The sequence below is a fragment of the Dermacentor silvarum genome, chromosome 8 (assembly GCF_013339745.2).
Source record: "Dermacentor silvarum isolate Dsil-2018 chromosome 8, BIME_Dsil_1.4, whole genome shotgun sequence".
Classification (NCBI taxonomy): domain Eukaryota; kingdom Metazoa; phylum Arthropoda; class Arachnida; order Ixodida; family Ixodidae; genus Dermacentor; species Dermacentor silvarum.
The window spans coordinates 44,045,111-44,066,884 of record NC_051161.1 but is presented as its reverse complement, the minus strand read 5'-3'; the positions used below and the strand labels follow the sequence as shown (position 1 = coordinate 44,066,884).

Here is a 21,774-nt window from a genome sequence, read left to right as displayed (position 1 = left end):
AACTGCATTTATGGCTTAATCTTGCATGTGCAGCTGTTAATGTTATTCCTTCCACTCTCTCTCTCTCTCTTGTTGAAATCCACTTTCAGGTGCAAGTGCCTCCTCAGTGGAGCTCCTGCCAAACCTTCAAAATTTATCAGCCCAATTGAATGATGTTTTAGCACGTTTGCAGTCTACTCAACCAGAAAACAATGTGAGTGTGTTTTTGAGATACCTTGTAGTCCATGAAAGTGAAATTTATGCTTTGTACATGTTGTCCACTGTTGCGAAGCATGTCTCTTTTGTACTATTATATCAATGGGTGAGTTTTTCATAATCATAAATCACAAACAATACTGCAACAGACTTAACTCAGAACTGGAAGTTCTTTGTATAATTCTCTTCAGCCTATTGGGGGCGAGCTCCACCACTGGAATAGTTGGCGCCACCGTCGGCGTGATGTGGTATGAGGGATCACGTGGACACAGCGGCCGCGTCGTCTGCTTCGGAAGCACCGAAGCGAGCTGAAAACGAAAGTGTAGTCCCACGTGCGCTACAGTTCTGATTAAGTGGGGATGTTTTCCCGCTTTGGGTGTCTGCTTGACAACACTTGAAATTACTATAATAGGTAGTGGCTGCCTTTGGAGGCCTCCGACATGGTAGGCTATGGCTCAGTACCTCAGTGCCGTACGCTTACATAACGGAGCCCAGTGCAGCCTTCACACGTACCCGCAGGCCAAGAAGCTGCATGTAGCTTGGATTGCGAAACTTAGAACCGGCAAGCAGCCATCGGCTATAACTCGGGTGTGTAGCAAGCACTTCCGCGAGGAAGATTTCTACTACGGTGTTGGGGCTGCAACGTTTGGTGAGTAGCAGAAAGCGCACACTGAGAAGCTGCTGAGAAGCACGCTGCCCGGTTAATGTCATGAAGATTTGGTCTATGATCTTTTTGATGCTAGATACTGGCAAGTTCACCAGAATGGAAAGGGAACGGTAAGAAGCACATTAAAAAAAGGCATGGCATATGCTCATCTTTGTGTTAACACCAAACAATGAATGTACAGGATTAACAAAAAGAAGCAGCGGGAAATTTCTCGCTGAGAAGACCAATAAACATACAGTGTGACGCAACTTGAAAAATAATGATATTGAACGTCCAAGAATTTAGAAGAAAAGGAAAAAAATTATTGAATCGTCGCGATGGCACGTCATGAGTCGCCGTATAGCGTCCCTAGTCCCTGGTTATAGTGAAATTATTCTTTAACAGCTCTGATAGCATGGATGCAACAATGGTTGCATGTGTACTGTCAAATGTCCATATGCTGCGGCCTAAAGCTCACGGCATGGTGCGAAAACGCGCTCGCAGCGCTAGAGAAACATTGTGCGCAGACATGCATGCAGACGAGCAGTCGGTCGCTGCGAACTCGTGCGATCGCTGCATTGAGGCTTCATTCTGTTACGCTCCTTCATTTTTTTCTTGCGCTAAGTACTACTGTACTTAGCGCAAGAAACAAAAAAAATTAATGCACACCAACTAGCCCAATTCATAGCTCTTCTAACTGTTACGCTCCATTTGGTTGTACAGGCAGCCCACTATAACAATATATTTCACATAGTTTGCACTCAGCGATTGCCTATACCTTTCACGCAAGAAGCTGTTCGGGGGACTCCATCACGGCGACCGCGCGCAATGGGCGTTCACTGTACGTATTTGTTAAAGAGGTAGCGCCTGTAAAGTATTCTGCGCTTTCTGTTTGCCGAAGATTATTATTTTGACAGTAAGAAACTTCCCTCCTTTGGAGAGTACTTACAGAAATGGCCAGGAGGGCTCCCATGTGGTGTTTTTATTGAGTGCCAACAGCCAAACCTATGAGGAGCGCGCCGCGTTATCTCTCATAATACACAAGCGAGACGCTTCCGACAGATGGCGACTCCGTAAGTCCTCACCCCCAATACATTTAGGGATGCACAGATGCAGGTGTGTGTAATGCAATTATTTCATAACACTTTGGAGCACACGCACTTGAGCGTCACGAGCATTGCAGCGTTAACTGTCTTAACCTTTTGCTTGAAATTTGTAGTTTTATTGCTGTGCGCCACGAGCATTTATTGCTTGCGGTCAGCGAACTGCACTTGTGCCAAAACTGCAAGACTTTTGTAGCTCATGACGGCGCATCATGTACTAGTGAAACTGGAGTGTAAGCTCTGGTAATAAGGGAATCACTGCTATCATCGTTTATTTTGCTGAATGTTGCTAGAGTCAGTACGTCATCTGCCACTTCGCATGCTTGAAGGCCAACCACAATGAAATTTGGGTGGAATATGTCTGTCTCCATAGGGTGCGCAACCACAGGATAGTGAGGCAAGTGCAGGACTTTTAACCATCTAAGAGTGCAGCGGGCTCAAGAGCGGCACGAGGAAGTCACGGGTGCCACAAGTAGAGGGGTCATTTTGCAAAATTAAACCGGAGGACACCCAGTAGCTGCAACATAAATTAGGCATCTATGCTTTCTAATGCGTAAATAAATGCAACTTGTGCATTTTGTTTCGTTATTTCCGTCCACTCTATGCCCATACACTGTCTGCAGCATGCATAAAACGTTTCACGTACCACACTGCGTTCCTGGTACAGTCTACCTGCTTTCCACTTCTTCTTTCATATGACAACATATACATACTTTTGTTAACAAGAAGTTGAGTGTAAGCGTGATGAGATTTATGTCCACTATTACTTAGTAGAGTTTGAAAGGCACCAGTACGTCACAAGCAGCAAGCAAGCTTTGGCCCTGCTCTTACTAAAATCACACCTCCTTGAGAACACAGAAAAGCATTAAAGGGGCCCTGCAACACTTTTTTTCATGCCACCATGTTTGCTCTAGATCTATTCACAGCATGTCAAAGAAAAAGGTGCGAAAGCAATTATAATTAATGCACGCAAACCTAAGTTATTGGTCAGAGAAATTTCAAAATAAAGCAAAATTAGAATTATCCTCAACTCAAATTTTCGTGCCACATTTCACTCTCGCATGACATCATTGGGTCAATAGCAGTAGGGAATTAGCGGAAATCAGCATACGGTCCGACCTTGAAGGCCATGGCATCACAGCTATGGTTACAACAGCTTCCATGAGGCGGCTTTTGGTGTGCCATCTGTTGGGCATGTTATTGCATCATTCCCATCGTTGCAACACTTCGTGTGATAATTAGGCAATACTTAAAATGCTTGTAAAACGTAATGCTGTAGTATTTTTTTTTTACAGTGTACACTGTAACATGCAAACGTAACTCGCACATTACATTTTAAACCAAGATCATAGTGCAACTTTTTGACGTCATACGAAGTGCACGAAATTGCCGCATTGTGATGCTGCTGTCGGTGCTGCCTGGCAAGCTTTCTTGGGAGCACTGCAGGGCCCCTTTAAGTGAGGGCCCCTCACCAGGTCTGGCCATTTTGAGCTGACAAGCGCAGTGCATACATTGCATGCTAACGATCGTGTCTGCTGAGTATTACATCTGTGCGTGCCGCGGAAAGAACTTAAATTTCAAGCCAAACACCATTTGGCCCTTCTCATGGGTACCGCGCTCCCAGCCGAAGAGTCAACATATGTCGTGCAAGTGCGCCTCCGCACATGGCCGGGCTGTGATGTCGCTCACAGTGACACGTCACTTCGGGAATTGTTCAAGGCAACATCAGTTATTAGTCTAATCTGTTGCCTGAGTAGATCAATTAAAGTTTAGAGAAATAATAAGACGTACACACTGAATGTCTGCATGTTTTTCTTTTACTTTGTACCGTAGCAAGAGAGATGTACTTCCGTTTTGTCTGCTTGTTTCCACGTCGTGCAGTTGTGCGCGCAGAGAATCGAAACTATGTCATTTTCTACCATGTTCCAGCGCCGCGATCATGCTCTTTCATCCTCTCATGCCTGCCTCATTGCTCGTGATTGTGGCACCGATCAGGTGTTCTCGTGCAGAGCACACAAAATTGTCCGCTGCACTGAAACGAGACAAACGCAACAGCTCGCACACGAGACCATCACCGGAAGTGCGCCACTCAACAAGAACATGAGAGCTTTCTCTCATGGGGAAAAAAGAAGGCGGGGCCCGTGACGCATTTGTCACACGATTCTCCGGTTCCGGCAGAGGAGAAAGCCGGGAAGGAATTTCGCTTGCGGAGGCTAGACAGGGCAAGTGAAGAAAGTATTTATGTTGGTGGTGACGCTCGCCTCCTGAAATCATGGGTTCGCACCACTTCAAATATTTCTATCTCTAGTATTAATGAACCAATTTAAGAAATTGTTGTGGTAGGACACTCCTCAGAGGGCACATAACTTCCAGCGTAGAGCCAAAATTTGCTATGTGGCCTGGTGAGGGGCCCTTTAAGTGAGAACATTACTGAAAATGTGCGATTGTGCTGGATATTCTCATTTTAGTCGCAGCAAGTGAAACAGCCTTAAGCTTTAGCCACCAGTTGCGTGACATGCCCAGATATTTTTTAATACATTAAATAATAATCAGGCCTCATTGTGAAAGCAAAATTTTCAGCAAGGCACCTCTGACATCCTCCCTCTGCCTCTTCCACAGGCGGCTGCTGCTTCGCCTACAAATGGAAACGAAGCCCATTCAAGCAATAGTAAGTACATTGTGTTCCTTTATTTCGTCTAGCTTAAGAACCTGCTTGATGTAATTTTCTTTTGCACCATGGTTCTTTAAAACTACTATACTACAATATTTACACAAATATAACACTCTTTCTTTTTAAAGTATGCGTTAGAAACAAGTGTGAGGGACTTTTTTTTTTTGTTTTCTGGGGTTTTACGTGCCAAAAGCAGTCGTGATTATGAGGCACGTCATAGTGGAGGGCTCCGGATTAATTTTGACCACCTGGGGTTTTTTCGCGTGTGAAAATAACATCATTTCAATTAGAATCACGAAATAAAATTTCACCCATATAAGTGTGAAGTGTCCCTTTTTGAACTCTTCATATTTGTTTGTCCCAGGTCAACTTCATATTGAAAGAATGGACTTGTTCCAGCCGTGAACTGGAGATTCAGTACCGAGAGGTGTAATGCATCATAAAAGGGATGTCGAAATGACCTGTTTAAACATTGAGGGGGCTGCAACAGATAAATTTTTGGGAATCGCTTGCATCGGTTATTGTCTTTTTGCTAGCAGATGCAAAGGTTTGAAGAGGGAGTGTGCAGAGTTTGCCATTCATGCAGGTACAGCCGTTCTGCCACAACAGCCATATCGCACCGACCAGCAGTCAGCCCAGCCATTAAGGTTGACTACGTCGAGCGGATACCCGCCACTGCATCACTCATCCTCACCTCAACAGGAACGGCTGCATCCGCATCCCAGCGGGGACACAATGAACTACCATGTTCACACACACATCCCACCGTTGCCTCTGCTGCCGCCATCTATTGCCAGCGTGCTGAAACACAAGTCGCCCGTGAAGCATCTTCCCGATAGCCTAGCAAGATTCGAGCCTCCCGAGAAGGACCTGGGGGTGCGTAGTCCTTTTGTTTTCTCATCTTTTTTTATAATTGTGATCAATGCTTCAAAAGGATGCAAGCTGAAGAGAATGCGGATGGTGGCACACTTTCAAGTACTGTCGCCAGCCGATAATTTGGACTTTACGGGGACCGCCAAAAAATTAGAATCATCAGGAGTCCGAAATGCTGAATTCACCCAAAAATAAATGACTATATTTCACAAGTGTCCAAAAAATGTGTGTCGTATTCTCGCATCATCACTTTCGGAGATGCCTTCAATTTCGAATGACTATAGTGCAAGACCCATCGGTGTCTAGGAGCAATAGCATTCCTGGCACAGTGCCAAGTATGCTATCTTATCACAGTGCGGAAACGCTCCCTAAGAGATCTTTAAGTGCACGAGCACACACATGAAAAGATAATGAAAAAAACTAGACAGGGGCAACGCTTCACTTACAACTGTGACAATTTTTGTTGGACACAGACTGTATAATTAGTTACGCATTTTCGTGCGCACGCACAGCAGAGCATGGAAAAAACAGGTTATATCATCAGAATCACCTTAGTAGAATGTGACTTACAATAAAGTCGACTTCCATTAATTTGACCCTGATGGGACTAACGAAATTGATTGAATTATTTGGCAGGTCGAATTAAACAATATGCAGAAAGAATGCCAAAACACACCGCTGATTCATGGCAGTATTTGCTCGAGTTAAACTCGCCTCTGAATCAAACGCACGGCCACTTTCTGTGCGTGAAAAGTAGAAAACTAAAGTAGAATATACTTAAAGTTCCTAACCACAGCAAACCACAGCAAACCTGATGTGCACCCCTTTCTTTATGATGCCAGCCGATTTCCTAAGTCTGCTTCACTGCACGGCTAATATGTTCAGCTTCGCCACAATACAGCCATGTTATGTGGTAAAGCGTACGAACGCAGTGAAGGCGGTTTTTGTTTCTTAACCGATTGCACTGCGTAGGCAATTTCCTTGAAAACAAAAAACGCCCCTTAGAATCGGGTAAATACTGTAATCAGACATTGTGAGCTACCGTTAATGCTTGTGAATCTTCCTGGGGCAGTCCGAAAGTAGGCGTTGTTTATGGGAGATGACGGTGTGTTAAGTGCATTCAGTGTCCCCTAAGCTCTAGCGAGACAGACGCTGCCACCAGAGGGGTTGTTATAGGGGTCAGGTGCGTGCGTGCAGACTGGTCAATTTCGAATTATCCGGCAAATGCCAATTTTAGGATTGAAAGAATGAATGTTTGGGTCCATAGAAATGCATGGGGCTCTGGCCGGGACCTTCGGCCGGGATCAAATTAACAGAAAAATCAAATTAATTGGAGTCGAATTAGCAGAAGTCTACTGTACAAGCAGAGCACTAGCATTTGCTCATTATCAAGGTAGACAAACTCCTTATTGTGTAAAATGAGTATGGCTGCTTCCCCCTCCCCTTTTCTCTTATCTGCTCTATTTGTTGTCTTTTTGTTTGTGTGTGGGTGCTCTTCAAGATCTGTACTTTATCAACCAATGAAGCTACTTCATTTGGTGCCTCACTTTATAAATTATTTAAAGTTGTTGCTTGTGCTTGTTTCTTCTCCCCCCCCATCTTTTTTACAGATGGCATCTCTTAGCTCTCATCATTCCAATGCTGTCAAGTCCACAGTATTAGGTTGTTGCTACCCTCAGCCACCGGAACACATAGCCACTTCACAGCTGGCAGCATATGATGACCGTTTTCTGGCTTACATGAACCCTTTTCCGAGACCGCTGTATCCTAGGCACCCTTACATAAGCGATGAGGAGCCTGTGAGGGATTCAGGCATTGATCTTCGAAAACGACCACAAGAAGCGAGCGACAGCCATTCATTGGATACAAGGCAATTAAGTCCCTCTGGTAACACGACTCCCTGTGCAGCAGAGAGAGAGGACAGCTGGAGGCACAAACCTGGCTCAGATCCTTCGTGCTATGCAGCTGACAAAGAAAATGTCCGTCATGAAGATCAGTGTGACAGCCCACCAGCAGACGAGCCTATGCTCAGTGCCGAACCTGCGAGCGAAGGTTTTGAAGTTTCAGATGCTGCTGTAGAAACCCGTACGGAAGTCAGCGAGGAGATTGATGTCGATGGAAGTTCACGAGGACCTTCTCCAGCATACGAGGAACCAAGTACAGCTGCAGCAGGATCGGCCTGTGCTGTATCGACAGCTTGTGTGGCTGTAGCTTCCTCTGCACCTGCTTCAACATCGACATCTGCTGCATCATCTCCAAAGCTGACAGCAACAACTTCAGTGCAGCAGACACCGGTGAGACTTAATTTATGCCTCCAGTTTTGCTAAGCATTGATAAGGAGGTGATTTCTTTCGTTTCCATTAATACCCACGCTTGAGCTGCAACCACTGTATATACAGCTAACTTTAGCCAATGTTTAAAAATGTTCAGGTGCGCTATAGGAGGGAGCGACTAAAGGTACAGTGAAATCTCGATATAACGAACTTCAGGGTACTGCAGTAAATGGTTCGTTATTCTGAAAAGTCATTATAATGAAAGCCCCAAAATTAACCATTCTGCCCATTAACCCATGAGTTCATAAGTTGTTACCATATGAGCTATCCACAAAGATGTCGCTTTTAGCTCTTGGCCCGCACTGTTGCTATTTGCCATAGATACTGGCCCCACGCACCACCGAAGCGCCGTGTAATAAGAGTGAAGCGCTCAAAACAGATGCTGCCGCCAAGAAAACTACCGACAAAAATGAAGCTCCATGTCACCTCCAAAGCGCAATGTTTCTTGTTTGTTTATTTTTCACATTCCTTGCCGTGGACACTGCAGCTGTCTCGGCTCAATGCGGACACCTGAACTACTTTAAAGCACAAGCGCGCATAAATTACATTGTCTGGAAAGTACAAAGTGTGACCATGTGGTAACCCCGCGAGTACGGAGGTTGCATTTCTCCGCGCACGTAACTAGTACGGCTGCAGAAAGTGCAAAGAGGCGCACGGAAATAAGGAAGAGATGCGCCTTTGGTTGCTAGACGACACTTGGGCGGAGCATGTGCTCGCACAACCTGATGCGTCGTCACTTCAGCTAGTGTTTGAGCGGTCCTGCGCGTGAAAATCGCCACTTCGGGACCTTCTCAGAAAGGGCAGCTCGCCTGTCTGTTCAGCTCACACACTGTTACCTTACCTCAGAACAAAAAAGCGTGAGTCGAGAGCGAAAGTATTTTGCAGTGAGGCCCGACCTGATTCGCGCTTTCTTGCCTCGCTGGGCACACTGCGGCGCTGTAGAGCGCAAGGGCACCGTCCTAAACCAGGGACGGACCCATTGCAACGTGCACCGGCGTGTCATCTACCACCCTTAGGGTTGGCTGGTAGAGAAAAGGCGAGCGCAAAAGAATGTGTATGCGCACGCGGGCGACAGCCGTTTCCCTTGTGACATGCCACTGTCACCGATTCGCGTGATCATTGCGTTTCTTTCAAGGCTTTTTCGGAACTCATGCAGTGGTTATCGTGGGCGATTGGCCTTTTGAGAGGCAGCCGCTTTCCGACACGCCGATGATGCGTGCCAGCGTACTTTTTTTTTTCTTTTTCCTGAGGTGCTTTCTCACGTTTTCCGAACCTATGTGCTGCGGCATCCACTTTCTGTGCCTTGTCATCCGCTAGCCTGCCTCCTGTTTCGGCTGCTGTGACTGGATACACCGAAATCTAAGAATCACCAGATTTTGGAATATTAGTTCGCAGTACTGAGGCGTTGTGAACATGACACGAAAACTGAAAAACGATCGTTATTCTGAAAACTTCAGTATTCTGAAGTGGCGTAGCGCTGAAATGTTTTTACATTGAAACTATAAGAAGTCAGCGGAGGGTTTATGAAAAGTTTGTTAATGTGGGGTTCATAGTAACGAGATTTTACTGTATGCTGTTCAAGACTCTATGAAGGAAATCGCAGTTCTTTGTGTTCTGTTTGGTTAAGTAACCAAGATTATTTAATTAATTTTGCAAGTCTTAAAAGTTATTTAAGACATCCAGTGAGAAACTTGAACTGCTTTCAGGGAAATGCTCAATTCAGCAGTATTTAGCTTCCAATCTATTGCACGATCATATTTTTCTGTGTCACAAGTAAAGCCCGCAAAGTAGGAAAGAACTCTCATGACCATGCATTTCCACATAACAATCACAGTTCTCTTGGACAAACAGCGCCTTTAACCCAGTGTGCTGCAGCTGAGAAAGTGACAGGCCAGGGATGCAGGCATGGGCTTCGAAATTCACCTCAGCAATTGATCTCAGTTGCACTGCCAAAAGCAACAGACGTGGCCATTCATGATAGCGATAAGTAGATTAAATTGTCACCGTCCTGTCATGTTTTGGTGGCAGTTCATTATCTTAAAAGTGCCGCTCCTTCATATGCAGCACGATTGAGATCACTGCAATATCATTGCACAAGCAGGCAGTCGCACGGGTTCTTTTCATTTTTTTTTTTTTTATGTGGAAGAAATTGTTCCATAGTAGGTAGTACTTTAAATTTTAAATACTGCTGAATCAGTTGTTTTCTAGCACACTCTACAATTTCCTAATGGAATTTTTTCTCTTAATTTAAGACTTGCATGGTTGATTAATTTATGCTGACAATATGCAACTAAATACAATGCAAAAAATATTGTGATTTGCTCCATAGAGCTGCCGACAATTTGCATTTAGACGTGTCCTCCCACAACACACACAATTTTTTTTAACTTATCTAAAGTTAGCTGGGACACCATATATTGTCGAGCACACTGTGGATGTTATGTTAAGTTTCATGTTAGTCCGTAGTTGTGTTGGTGTTTTCAATGAAAATCCTTATAGTGAAGACTAGTAATCATGATTACAACTTAGATCATCCATATGTAACCAAAGGGCACAGTACTCTGCTTCCTAAAAGCTCATTCTCTCTCATACCATTATATACTTGCACCAGCTGCACCTACAAACTGAGTGAATAATTTGAAAAAGAATTTTTTTTTTTAATTTTTATGCGAGTATAACGCCATGCATACCTGTGTGTGTTGGAATGAAGGTTGCCTTCTTCCCTTGGTGAAAGTGCCAATCCTCAGCCATTTTTCACTGTTAGCCATACTTCAGAGGTGGTATGCCTTTGCATTGGATTTGTTGGCGTATATGGCCCACAGCGTTCCTGGCACTGTGTTAACCTTGCTATCTTTGCACATTGTCAGGAGCACTGTTGGCTGTATACTTTGATATGTCTCGTACCGAGCCATGCAAAATCTTGTGAAACTGGCAGTATCCCCAAAAGGTGATCACTCAGGAATACCGCCCCTGTGTTGGCGCGCTTGCTGGTGTCAACCATCTAAGCTTCCTTAGTGAGTATGCAAAATTTAAGATAGATCATTACTTGTGGTCAGTACTCATGGCTTGTTTTATTTTGCAGTAGGGTGCTAATGTCGCAGCCTCCTTGTTGTCTATAAAAAAAAAAAAAAAACATACTACCTGCAGGATCATCCACCGGCACGCCAAAGCCCGACTACTTTTGAGACACCGGAAAATACTGGAGTGCCTCCACTGCCAACCCGCTTCCCAGACCCAGATTCACCGCGTGCCATCTTGGCTCAAGAGAGATCGCTGCAACCCTCGCTGACTACACCCGTGAAAGCAATTCGTTTTGACCCTGAGCGCTTTTACTCACCTCGACGGAAAAGGTTCTCATTTCTGTTTTGTGTATTCAGTTTGGGATTCAGTTCTGCAGAAGCCCACTAAGTGAAGTGTTATGTAAGGGGAATGCCATTGTCATGAAGCCAAGAGTAGCACTACGCACTAGTAGACCCAACGGCTACGACACCGATAAGCAGTTTAGCCAAAGTTTTATACCTATGTGGTTAGTGCAGCCGAGCATGAGCAGAGACGTAGTCGGCTTCTTCAGGAAATGCATAATTCTTATCTAAATTCAAAACACACATTTTCGCTTGCTTCAGCCTGTTTAATTAACTGCTTCAATTAATATACACAATAACAGTAGGAAGAAGTGCTCTGATCCAAACATCCTGCTTGCTTCATTTCAAATATTGGCTAGTGGCAGTGCTCTATGGGAATTTGTCGATGATGTCAAAGAGCAGTCACCGGCAGCCCCGAAATGGGTGAGAAGGCCTTTGTTTGAAAAGAAAAGATTACTTCGCGCTTCGCTTGTGAGCTCGGTGCGCTGCGCACAGCTGCAAAATTTGGCTGAGATGTTCACAGCAGTTTATGCTATCCCTGGAACACAGTTTTTTCGCCATGCCCGAGGGGTGGTTCAGGGGCCCTTTAATATGAATCCCTACCAACTTGCTCAGCTTTCGGTCATTCGAATTTAAAACAATTGGAACTTTCATAGTATGACTAATGCATCTGTCTATTTTCTTATGAAAATGAAATTGTGCTTCTAAAAGTAAACTTTAAGGTAACATAAAAATATGGCATATAGTAGGCTTTCTTGCACTTACAATGTTAAATGATGTGATATAAGTCCAGAGCAGTTTAGCTGCTGTTATACGTGTACACCTTGTTGCAAATAGGTTGCCTCTGTCTTTTTGTGCTGTTCCTTCACTGTGTTTTGCTTTGGTCAAACGTTTGCTCGGATCATATTGTATCCAGCTGACCTCTTTTTACTTTTCTGTTACGGTTGTCTATCTCCATCTTGTGTGCCGATTTACTCCGATGAAAACAACGCTGACCAATGCCTTGCATTGAGAATTTAAACAGTCTTGCTAACCCCTACGCCTTCTCCTTGTCACAGCATTGATTTCTTCCTCTTTTCTTGTCCCCTCGCAGCCTCATCCCAAGGCGCCGCCTTTTGGTTGGTGCTTCTCCCTCTTGCAAGCACACCACCGACTCTGGGAATGCCACCTCTTTGTCCGAAGAGTCTAGGGAGTTTTCGGTATGGCACTCTCCCAATGCATGAATTCTGTAACATTTGTAGGTGGTTCTATGATTCAACCAAATCATTATTTGGGCGAGTTAGGGATTCATCATCTTGAAAGGCAGTACTGGCAGACTGGACCACAAGAAAAAAAGGCAGAAGGACATCAGCACCTCGTCTACCTTCTGCCTTTCTTGTGGTTCCATCTGCTAGCGCTGCCTTTCCAAGATGAGGTTCTATGATTGCCTTGGTGCTACATAGAGTAGAGTTTAACAGTAGATAAACAAGGAATGTCACTGGAGGCATCATTTTGAGGGCATCAACTGCTTTCCTTGACAGTATATTTATGTACACATAGCTCACTCTCCACTGCCCTCATTGGTGGAGTGGGAAGAGAATGAGATGTTGCATAGAGTAGGGTAAGGGAAGTCAAAGTTTGGAGGAGTGTGAGCTATGCATACATGAGCACTGCTAAAGAAAGCAGTTGCTGGCCTGACGAAGGCAAGTCCACTTGTCGAAATGTTGGCTCCAGTGACGTTCCTTGTTCGGCCACTGCTTATCACTTCATGCCTCCATCTTCCTGTAAACCTCTGTCTTCTATAAAGTAGTGTTTGCGATGTGGTGCATGTAGTTTTCCTTGATTTGGTCTCCTGGGAGTGTCAGGGCCAGCTGAGGCTCTGCTGTCAGTCAGAGCATTGGTGTGGGCAACGTCTTGGGCAGTACTCAGCAGTCCAGGATGAGAAATTGGAGGCCTATAAAACCATATTTTCGCATCCATGGGACATACGCAAGCTTCAAAAACATTAAGTAGAAAGTGGAATTGCAGGATGTGCTTGAATTTTGGCTCGTGCTGCAGCTTCATGGCAATTAAGCATTTCAATGAAGCCTAATCAGAAGGGGAAAGCAGCTTTATATATTTTGTGGCTTGTGGTAAAAATGCACCAAAGTTAACATTTATTAACCTTGTTGCATTGAAGACGCTGAAGACACTGCTGCTTCAACAATGAGTGAATGTGGTGATGACTGAACGTGTCAAATGAATTGTTTCTTTGCTCTGTGCTGACAGCTATGCCAGGGTGAATTTGTCATGGTTTAAGTGCTGTTTTATGCAGTTTGCATGGTCTGTGGGTGCAAAGTTTTTATTCCTTGTCCCGACATCTTTTCTAAGGTTTTTAATGAGGGCCGTTGTTTGCTTGCTAGTGTACATCATATGTGTGAAATACAGCAACCTTTTGTGTCCTTATTTGTGCAGGCTCTGCTTGATGAGTTGGTGCACAACTTCCCATTTGTAACAAAGCTAGCAGAGAACATAAACCAGGCTGTGGTTGGCCCAGACGGTGCCTACAGTGAAGCAACATCTTCCCGATTAGAGCCCATCGCAGAGGAAGCTCCTGTTGACACTGCAGACATGCTGACATCGCAGGTGATTTACTAGCACCAGCTTCAGTTTCCCATTATGGATGTGATGCTGTGGCAATGGCCGTTGAGGCTCTAATGCATTTTGATGTAGTGCATTGCAGCTGGTATACTATTGCCAACAAATGTTTCTGACCTGCTTGATCATTAGTACCACTGCAGCACTGCCACATTCAAGAAGCAATGTATAATGGCAGCCAAAATTTTGCATGCTGTATGGCTCACTAAAATTTTCAGACATGATCTGCATACACGTCACGAGCATGGTGGTTGTGAGCCATTTGGGGTGATTCAGGTTGCCTATACCCACGCTTTTGTTCATGAGACGATTTCTTGACTTTCGAAATGCTGTATGGCCGCTACTAAGAGATTTTCATCATCTCTGCACCAAACTGGCAACTTTTGTTGCTAGATCCTGATAAAGCAGTGCTGGTTAGGCCTAGCAGAATAAGCAGTGTGGCAATAATGAAAATTTGCCACCAGCTAGGTGGGTGGCAAGCTGTCGCGGCATTTTTGGTGTCAATACGTTCATATCAGTAGACCTCTCCAATAGGCGGGTATGAGATCATGCGCATTAGCTAAACTGGCTGCTGTAGAAGTGCAGATCAGATTTGTAGGCGAACACCTAGCAAGATTGTGCCTAATATGAACGTGTGTAGGCAAGAACTTCAAACTGGATTTGCATAATGCAGCCTAAATTGACAGCATTGTGCAGTCATGTGCACATATCTGCACTTTGTGGTGGCGTGCGACTCACATTGGGCTGCACAATGAACGAATGCAAAATGTCCCAGGACCTCGATCTTCATGCTATTTCAACTAGATATTATTTTAATGAAGCACAACACAGACCGAAATAAACTAACTACATTTTCATTGCTGCTGGCATCGTAAAAGGCAGGGAAAATTATTTTAATGCTTGAGTTCATTTTTTTAATCTAACCAATTACAGTGTAGACCGCTTATAACGTAAGTCACCGGAGTCGCGAATATCCGCACTATAACCAAAGCAACAATTTTCAAGGCCCGCACATATGCAAAACATGTGCACCGAGCCGCCACGCGTATGCGACAGTCGAGGAATGCGGCTAGAACGTTTGCATTCAATTTACAGTCGAATCTCGTTAATTCGAACCAAATCACGCGGCGGCGCCTCCGACCGGCATTGCTCTGGCACCGCCACAGAGTAAAAGCTTAGGAGAGACACCTCAATGTCGCGCGCGAACAAATAAAAAAAGAAAGAAAGAAAATGCGGCGGAAATTTCACCCTTTCTCAAATGACAAGGTCGCCGATTCTGCATTGCGCCGGGTGCCGACGTCTCAGCCATGCTACCGTAGCCACGTGTTGACCTTGCACGCTGCAGCTACGGCGCAGAGGGAAGCAGCAGTGCTGTCCTAGGCTGGCTAACGAAACTGCCCACGCTGGCAAACGCCCGCTTCCCGATAACGGCTGAAAACGAAACTTCGGGGAGCTGGCGCCGGGCCGGCTGGAGCGGCGGCTCCTGCACGGCAGGCGGGCGCGCACGGTGTAGAGTCGAAAGTGAGGGAGCTACGAGGGAGGACGAGGGGAGCCACCGAAGCGGCAGAGCTGCCGAGGCGAAAACCGCTTCCCTGCCGCCCTCCTCCCTCACATTCCACGGTCTCCGCATGTGCCCTTCACCGTGCCGTTCCGGCACCGCCCGCTCCCTGAATTTTCGTTTACTGCCGCTATCGTGAAGCGAGCGTTGGCCGGCGTTGGCAGTTTCATGGCCCTCACTCGCTATGCGCGCCATGATATTTCAGGACTCGCACTCAAGATTCTGGTTTCAGCCTCACTGGCTGTTCGTTCGCACCACGTGCCCTTCTCCTCCACTTCGTCTCTCTTTCTTCCTCGAGCACTCCTTGGGGCGCCCGTTTGAGGGGAGCGTTCGCCGTCTCCGCTGACTTCCGTACTCCCAGGCAGCCGCACTGTAACCGGTATTTCGTTTCCCGCAACTGCACTATAAGCGATACGTGTATACATGGAGTGCTATGACAAAATTAATGGTAGTCTGAAAAGGACCGCACTATATCCGGTCCTGCACTATAAGCGGCTATGTTATAAGTGGTATATACTGTATTTGGAAGTTATTTGTGGTCCTCTTCAAAAAATCAGTTCAAAAAAAGCACTTCAAACAATTTTTTTATTGCTGGGTAGATTTTGATGAAACTTGCCGAGTTTATGTATTTCACTGTGCTAACTTAAGATATACATTCAGATTTCTTGCAAAATAAATAACTTTTTATAATTTCAAATTCAGTTTTTTGTGTAATTACCTTGAAGGTGAGCTATTTAAACTATATATGGTGTAATAAGGACTTGAAGGTGAGCTATTTAAACTATATACCTGTGTAATAAGGAGTTGCATGCAAAAATTATGTTGGAAGATCATAGTTTGCAGTGCTACAAGAATGAATGCTCTATCCTGTCTGATTAAGCCAAATTTATAGCATGTCAAATTTTGAAAATAGAACTCGTAGTAACACTCAGGACAAATTCTTATACATTTTGAAAATTTCTGTGATAATATTTGTTCATATTATGGTCCTACTGCACTGTTTGTCTACCTTTCTGATAAAAAATAATTATTGTTATAGGAATAGTAGAACCACAGATATGATCACTCAAAAACTGTGACACCATCAGAAATTCTGTTTTGAGAAACGAGAAAAAAAAAAATTTCACGACATGATCATGGTAATTAAACCTACAACACAGGAATCCAACCAAGCAAAAATAAATGCTCAACACCATCCTGGCGCAAAGAAAGCCAAAAAGATATTTGGGCCAATTTTTGGCTCCAAATGTGTCTCTCCTTAACGCTGTGCTTGCTCTTGGAACATTATGCATATATAATTTTGAACAGTTAAAAAGAAATTATGAGTACCTAGATAAAAAATTTATTCCAAACTGTCTAAAATCTGGCATTTTCTTTCATCTGCATTATATGTTTCAGTTAAATCAGTCCAGCAGTTGTCGAATGAAAGTGGTTTTATTGTTTCACATACATCCAAATAGGGAAAGCCTGAGCTGAAGCTCTATTCGTGGAACAATTTTCTTGTATATGCACTCTTTCATACCTCTATTGAGGAATCAGAGGAAACCCATAGGTTTGAACGTAATATTTCATGTTTATAAACTAATGGTCAGCCTTACTGCAATAGTCCTATCCAAGTCAATAAGTGACAGGCACAGAAGTTGAGGTAGCCATGCATATACAATGCCATCTGTAGCTTTACATGATTAATATATAGTGCCAGGGGATTAAAAGAACTACAGTAGACTTCCATTAATTTAGCTCCAGATAATTCAATTTTCCTCGGTTAATTCAATCCCGGCCATCGCCCATGCATTTCTATGGGCCTAAACTTCTGTTATTTCAATCCTAAAACTGGCCTTCGTCAGATAATTTTATCTTGGCCAGTGAGCACGCATGTGCCTGACCGCTATGGTGACCCCAATAGCGACTCCTTTAGTGGCAATGTTTCTTTTGCAATTCTTTTGGTCCCGTCAGAGTCGAATTAACGGAAGTCTACTGTATTGAGGTTCAGTGTATAGCTTGTATTTTTTAGTTTGAAAAAAAAACAGTTTTTGAAGGATTGTACATCACCTGGCTAAAGATGTGCAAACCTTAATTTTGCTTATTTTTCTGACATGACACACAAGCACCAGTGCCTTGTCATTCAACAGCCTATATTGTATTTTTCAGGACTCAACCATGCCTGACTCTCTGATCAAGGACATATTGAACAAGACAGAGAATGACCCTGTCTTTGAAGCAGCTCTGGCGCAGATATGTGGTATGTCAATGGGTTTATTGTGGCAATGCCCTTGCAAAGAACTCTTGAAGGAGTACTGATGCGAGCATCTTGTCCCGCTTTCTCTGTTTGGGTAGCTGTTGACTTCATAATTACGATATGAAGCGTCAGTTCTCGAGAGCACCACAAATAATTGATAACTGCACCTCTTATATGACCTACAGCAACTCGCCGGAGTCGCGAATTTCCACACTGTAAGTGGTACCCCACTAAAACCACAACATTTTTCAGTGGTTAAAGCATGTGCAAAACATGTACCGTATTTTCCGGTCCATAACTCGCACCTTTGTATAAGACGCGCGCCCCTGAAAACGGCCGTTTTTTCGGAAAAAAACGTATATAAGTCGCACCAGTGTATAAGATGCACCTGTTCATTCGGTAAGCGATTTTAAAAAATTACAGTGACGTTTCACTCCATGAACGCGGGTCACGCGCAAACGTATGGGTGCCATATATTTCCACTTCAGGCGCATTTCTGCCGTCGCAGTTGCTGCGATGTTACGTATAAAGTCCAAAGGCGATAACATCGTCCCCACACGCTGTATGCTGTATGTGCAAGTGAAAGCCTGCGACGTTGAGCCGAATCACGCACAAGGGAGGAAAGCGGGAAGGAGGGGGGGGCTTGTACTCTGGTAGCAACTGCGTAGTTTGCGAAGCGGCGCGCACCGTATCTTGACAGCAATCTGCAGATGCGACAAATTCGGGGTCGGTCAACTCGCGTTCGGCCTGCCGCCGCTTGCGTTGCTGCTCCGTCCTTCTCGCACGGCGCTCGGGAACTCAATCACAAGAAGAACCCAGAACCTAGATAGCACGCACAGAACCCGTAGCAGTTAAGTCAATCAGCGCGCTTCGCGTGGCCATAACATCGAATCCGATTTTGACGGCAGGTTTTCCGGGGGGGGAAAAAACGTACATAAGTCGCACCATTCTATAAGACGCACCAACAAAAAATTCAGGGGGAAAAAATGCGTCTTATACACCGGAAAATACGGTAGATCAAGCAGTCGCATGTGTCCAGGAAGCGAAGCATAGGACCGAGATGGGTCCTTACTTTTGTTGGCGAGGTTGTCTAGCCGTTTCCTAGTTCAGTTCAATCCGTTTTCGCATTTCGTTTACTCTGCACCAAACCGTAATTTTGGCCGCCAATTCCCGACGAGATGGCACTGGTTAGGCCTAGCCAACGGAGGTGTTGGGCAGCGTGCCGTCGCTGGAAGCTTGCCCTTAATATATGTTCATACCCATAGACCATGGGTTCTCAAAGTGGGTTCCGAGGAACCTAGGGGTTCCACAAGCCCCTGCTCAGGGTTACGCGAGCCACTGATTAATTTTCCCTGGTCCCTCGCTCGACACGTGGCTAAAACGGTGGGCATAAGGTGCGCTCGATCCAAAGAACCTCCATTACCCATGCCCGAGTGTCAAAAAGCACATCAGAGTGTGTAACAGCAACACGCGAACTGCGCAATAAATATTCAAGCAGCTTGTAGCCACCCAACCTCCGAAAACTGGCAGCGCTGCCTAAACTTTCGCGCCTAAATCTTGGAGGCCATAACTTACACCATGCGCATTTATCCTATTTGTAGATAGGGTAAGTGCCGAGAGAGTGCGCACTGACGTATATATTGGAGGAAAAAAATAAACATGAAAAAAATATTCGGGGAAGCTTGCACTAGTGGCGCAAGGCTAAAGACACAGCGGAGCTGATCGGTTCCTAGCTGGTTGTGGCTATACAAAGTGATGCTAAGTTATACGAAGTGTATAAGCATTTCCTCGTGGTCCGTGGCATTGGGGAATGCCTCGCGAAGCACTTGCAGTCCTAGCACACGTAGGGGAAGTGGGGTGAAAGCTATGCACAGTGTACGGGCGGGGCACAACAGACGACACGCCGGGATGACGTCAAGGCGCATGCGCAGTAGCGCGCAGCTGGCGGGTGCTCGGTGGAGCCGTGTCTGTGTCGGGCAAAGTGAGCACGCACCTGCACCGGCGGTTACTAGGCAACGTGAAGTGACATCTTTGCTACTCCTTCAGCACGTGCGCTGCTAGGTGAGGGTGGGCCAGGTGGTGCACAGCTGTGGCTTGGTTGTTGCTAGGCAACGGCGCAGAGTTTTCTGCAAACTTCAGACGTTTCTCCTCCTGCTTTAACAGCTTCGCTGTTACAAAAAAATGCGCGGAGCACCGCAAGTGCGCACCGCAAAAGAGCAAGAACAGCGCTAGCTTCCAACCGAAACGAAGCGGCGCAGTCCGCATCGCCATGGTCCCCAGCGGCAATCATATGTGGCACGTGATTGATAGCAATGCTGGAGCGCTTCGTGCCTAATTGCACCCTTAAAGACTTTATTCTGGCGTTTATCGCCGCGCGTAACAGAGCGTTGGCGGCTAGCCGCGTGCCTTCATAAGTGCATAGTCACCATCTATGATCGCGTCGATAACCACCGCAGTTTCGTCCATAGCGGTTGCGCCAAATAGTAGTTTCGTTTTCATTCGGCGCGCATCGGCTGCGTGCCTTCACAACTATGTAGTTGCCATCCATGGTAGCGCCGATAACGACTGCGGTTTCATCCGCACTTCTTGCAGTGAACGGTAGTTTCGTTTTGACTTGGTGTGTGCGTCGGCCGCCTGCCTTCTGAACCGCAAGGTCGCTGTCCATGATCGCATCGATATCGGCTGCAGTTTCGTCAGCAGCGGTTGCGGCAAGCAGTAGTTTCTCTTTGACTCAGTGCAAAGCTGTTGAAGATGAAAAACACCGGCTACATCGCGATGGACGGGCAATTTGTTGGCGAGCAACTGACTGGCGAAAAAATATTCGGGATGTGCACGCGTTGGTGCAAAGTGCGTCTCAGATGAAGACACGCGCAGTGAAGGATGTCACGAGGCCTTTGCCGCTGCTAGCGCTAATCAGTCATGAGATGACGAAAATTTCAGCTTCCGCACTGGTCTTGTGCTAAATATAAACAAGATTTGCTGATTCATTGAGTTAATAAACGTGTCTTGACGTAGTTCAGCATTTGTTTATTGTTTTCTTGATACCCTTGATAATTCAACATTTGGTTAATTAGGACATTTTAATTCAGTTAATTTGAGGGGGTGTTCCTTGGAACTTTATGGAGCTTAGCAGGGTTCCCTGGAATGAATGTGCTTGAGAACCCCTGCCGTAGACGAATACCCGTTGATCTGGTGCGAGATCACGTGCATAGGCCGCACTGACCGCAGCGCACGTGAAGTGAGGTTCGCAGGCGATCAGCTGGCAACTACCATGAACGGGTATAGCAATGTTTTGTATGTGCATGTACTGGTAAGGACGGCGAAAGCTCGCATGTGGACAATGTTCCGAATTGATAATAGTGAATTTGCAGAACACAGTTAAACTGACAGCGACGCAGAGTCAAGGTTGCATGCGCGATATCTACATTTTGCAATGACGTGTGTTGTGACGGGCGAATGCAAAACGCATTCGCGGCCTTGACCACTTTTTCCCCCGGTGCTGGAGTTGTGAAAAACAATAAATTCATGTTACCATCAAAATTCTCTTTTTTTTTTTCCTCCTGGCCTGCCCAATAATTCAGACATTTTTGCGAAGCCATCAGTGTCCAAAAAGATCAGTTGACGACTGTATTTACTTTCTGCACTCAAACTGATGAACCAGAGAGCAACAGTGCGCATGCATTCGGTGCAGACTGCACGCCACTAACACGCAGCCAGAGCAATAGGCTTCTCCATCGCCTGGCAACCTCTGCACACTGAGCCAGCATGGTGCTCCTTTTATTTATACATTTGAAAATTTTTTTAGCCCCCACCATTCCTTGTATGTTCGCTTGCTCCGCATCTCCTCCTTATCAATATTGACGTCATCACTCTCCCCTTGGCTGGCACATCTCGTTGAGAAGCGCGCTCGCTGCCTTGCTTGTATGCAGGATTTGACGGCAACCGCATTTGACTGGTATTTCACCTCGCGCGACTACACTATAAGCGGTATGCGTGTACATTGAGTTCTATAGGAAGATAAACGGGAGTAAGGAATGAACACATTATATCCCGTTCTGCACTGTAAGCGGTTACATTATTAGTAATAGAGCTGTATTCAATATGTTCACCAAGTACGCCGTGATTTCAATTGTAGAAAAGGAGACTGTTCACGTCACCGAAAGCAGAGGTGGTGGTCA

General features: G+C 45.4%; 1 protein-coding gene across 4 annotated transcripts in view; it reads left to right on the top strand.

Moving 5' to 3' along the window:
• The window catches only part of LOC119461113 (melanoma-associated antigen C1-like), a 42,317-nt gene that overhangs the window by 2,771 nt on the left and 17,772 nt on the right, over nucleotides 1-21,774 (top strand). For all 4 annotated transcript variants that reach the window (XM_037722302.2, XM_037722303.2, XM_049671748.1 and 1 more), the window contains exons 4-11: nucleotides 90-193; nucleotides 4,564-4,612; nucleotides 5,202-5,491; nucleotides 7,099-7,782; nucleotides 10,969-11,171; nucleotides 12,277-12,382; nucleotides 13,617-13,787; nucleotides 17,509-17,599. In XM_037722302.2, coding sequence (XP_037578230.1) covers nucleotides 90-193; nucleotides 4,564-4,612; nucleotides 5,202-5,491; nucleotides 7,099-7,782; nucleotides 10,969-11,171; nucleotides 12,277-12,382; nucleotides 13,617-13,787; nucleotides 17,509-17,599 — 1,698 coding nt within the window. The remainder of the gene's footprint in view (nucleotides 1-89; nucleotides 194-4,563; nucleotides 4,613-5,201; nucleotides 5,492-7,098; nucleotides 7,783-10,968; nucleotides 11,172-12,276; nucleotides 12,383-13,616; nucleotides 13,788-17,508; nucleotides 17,600-21,774) is intronic.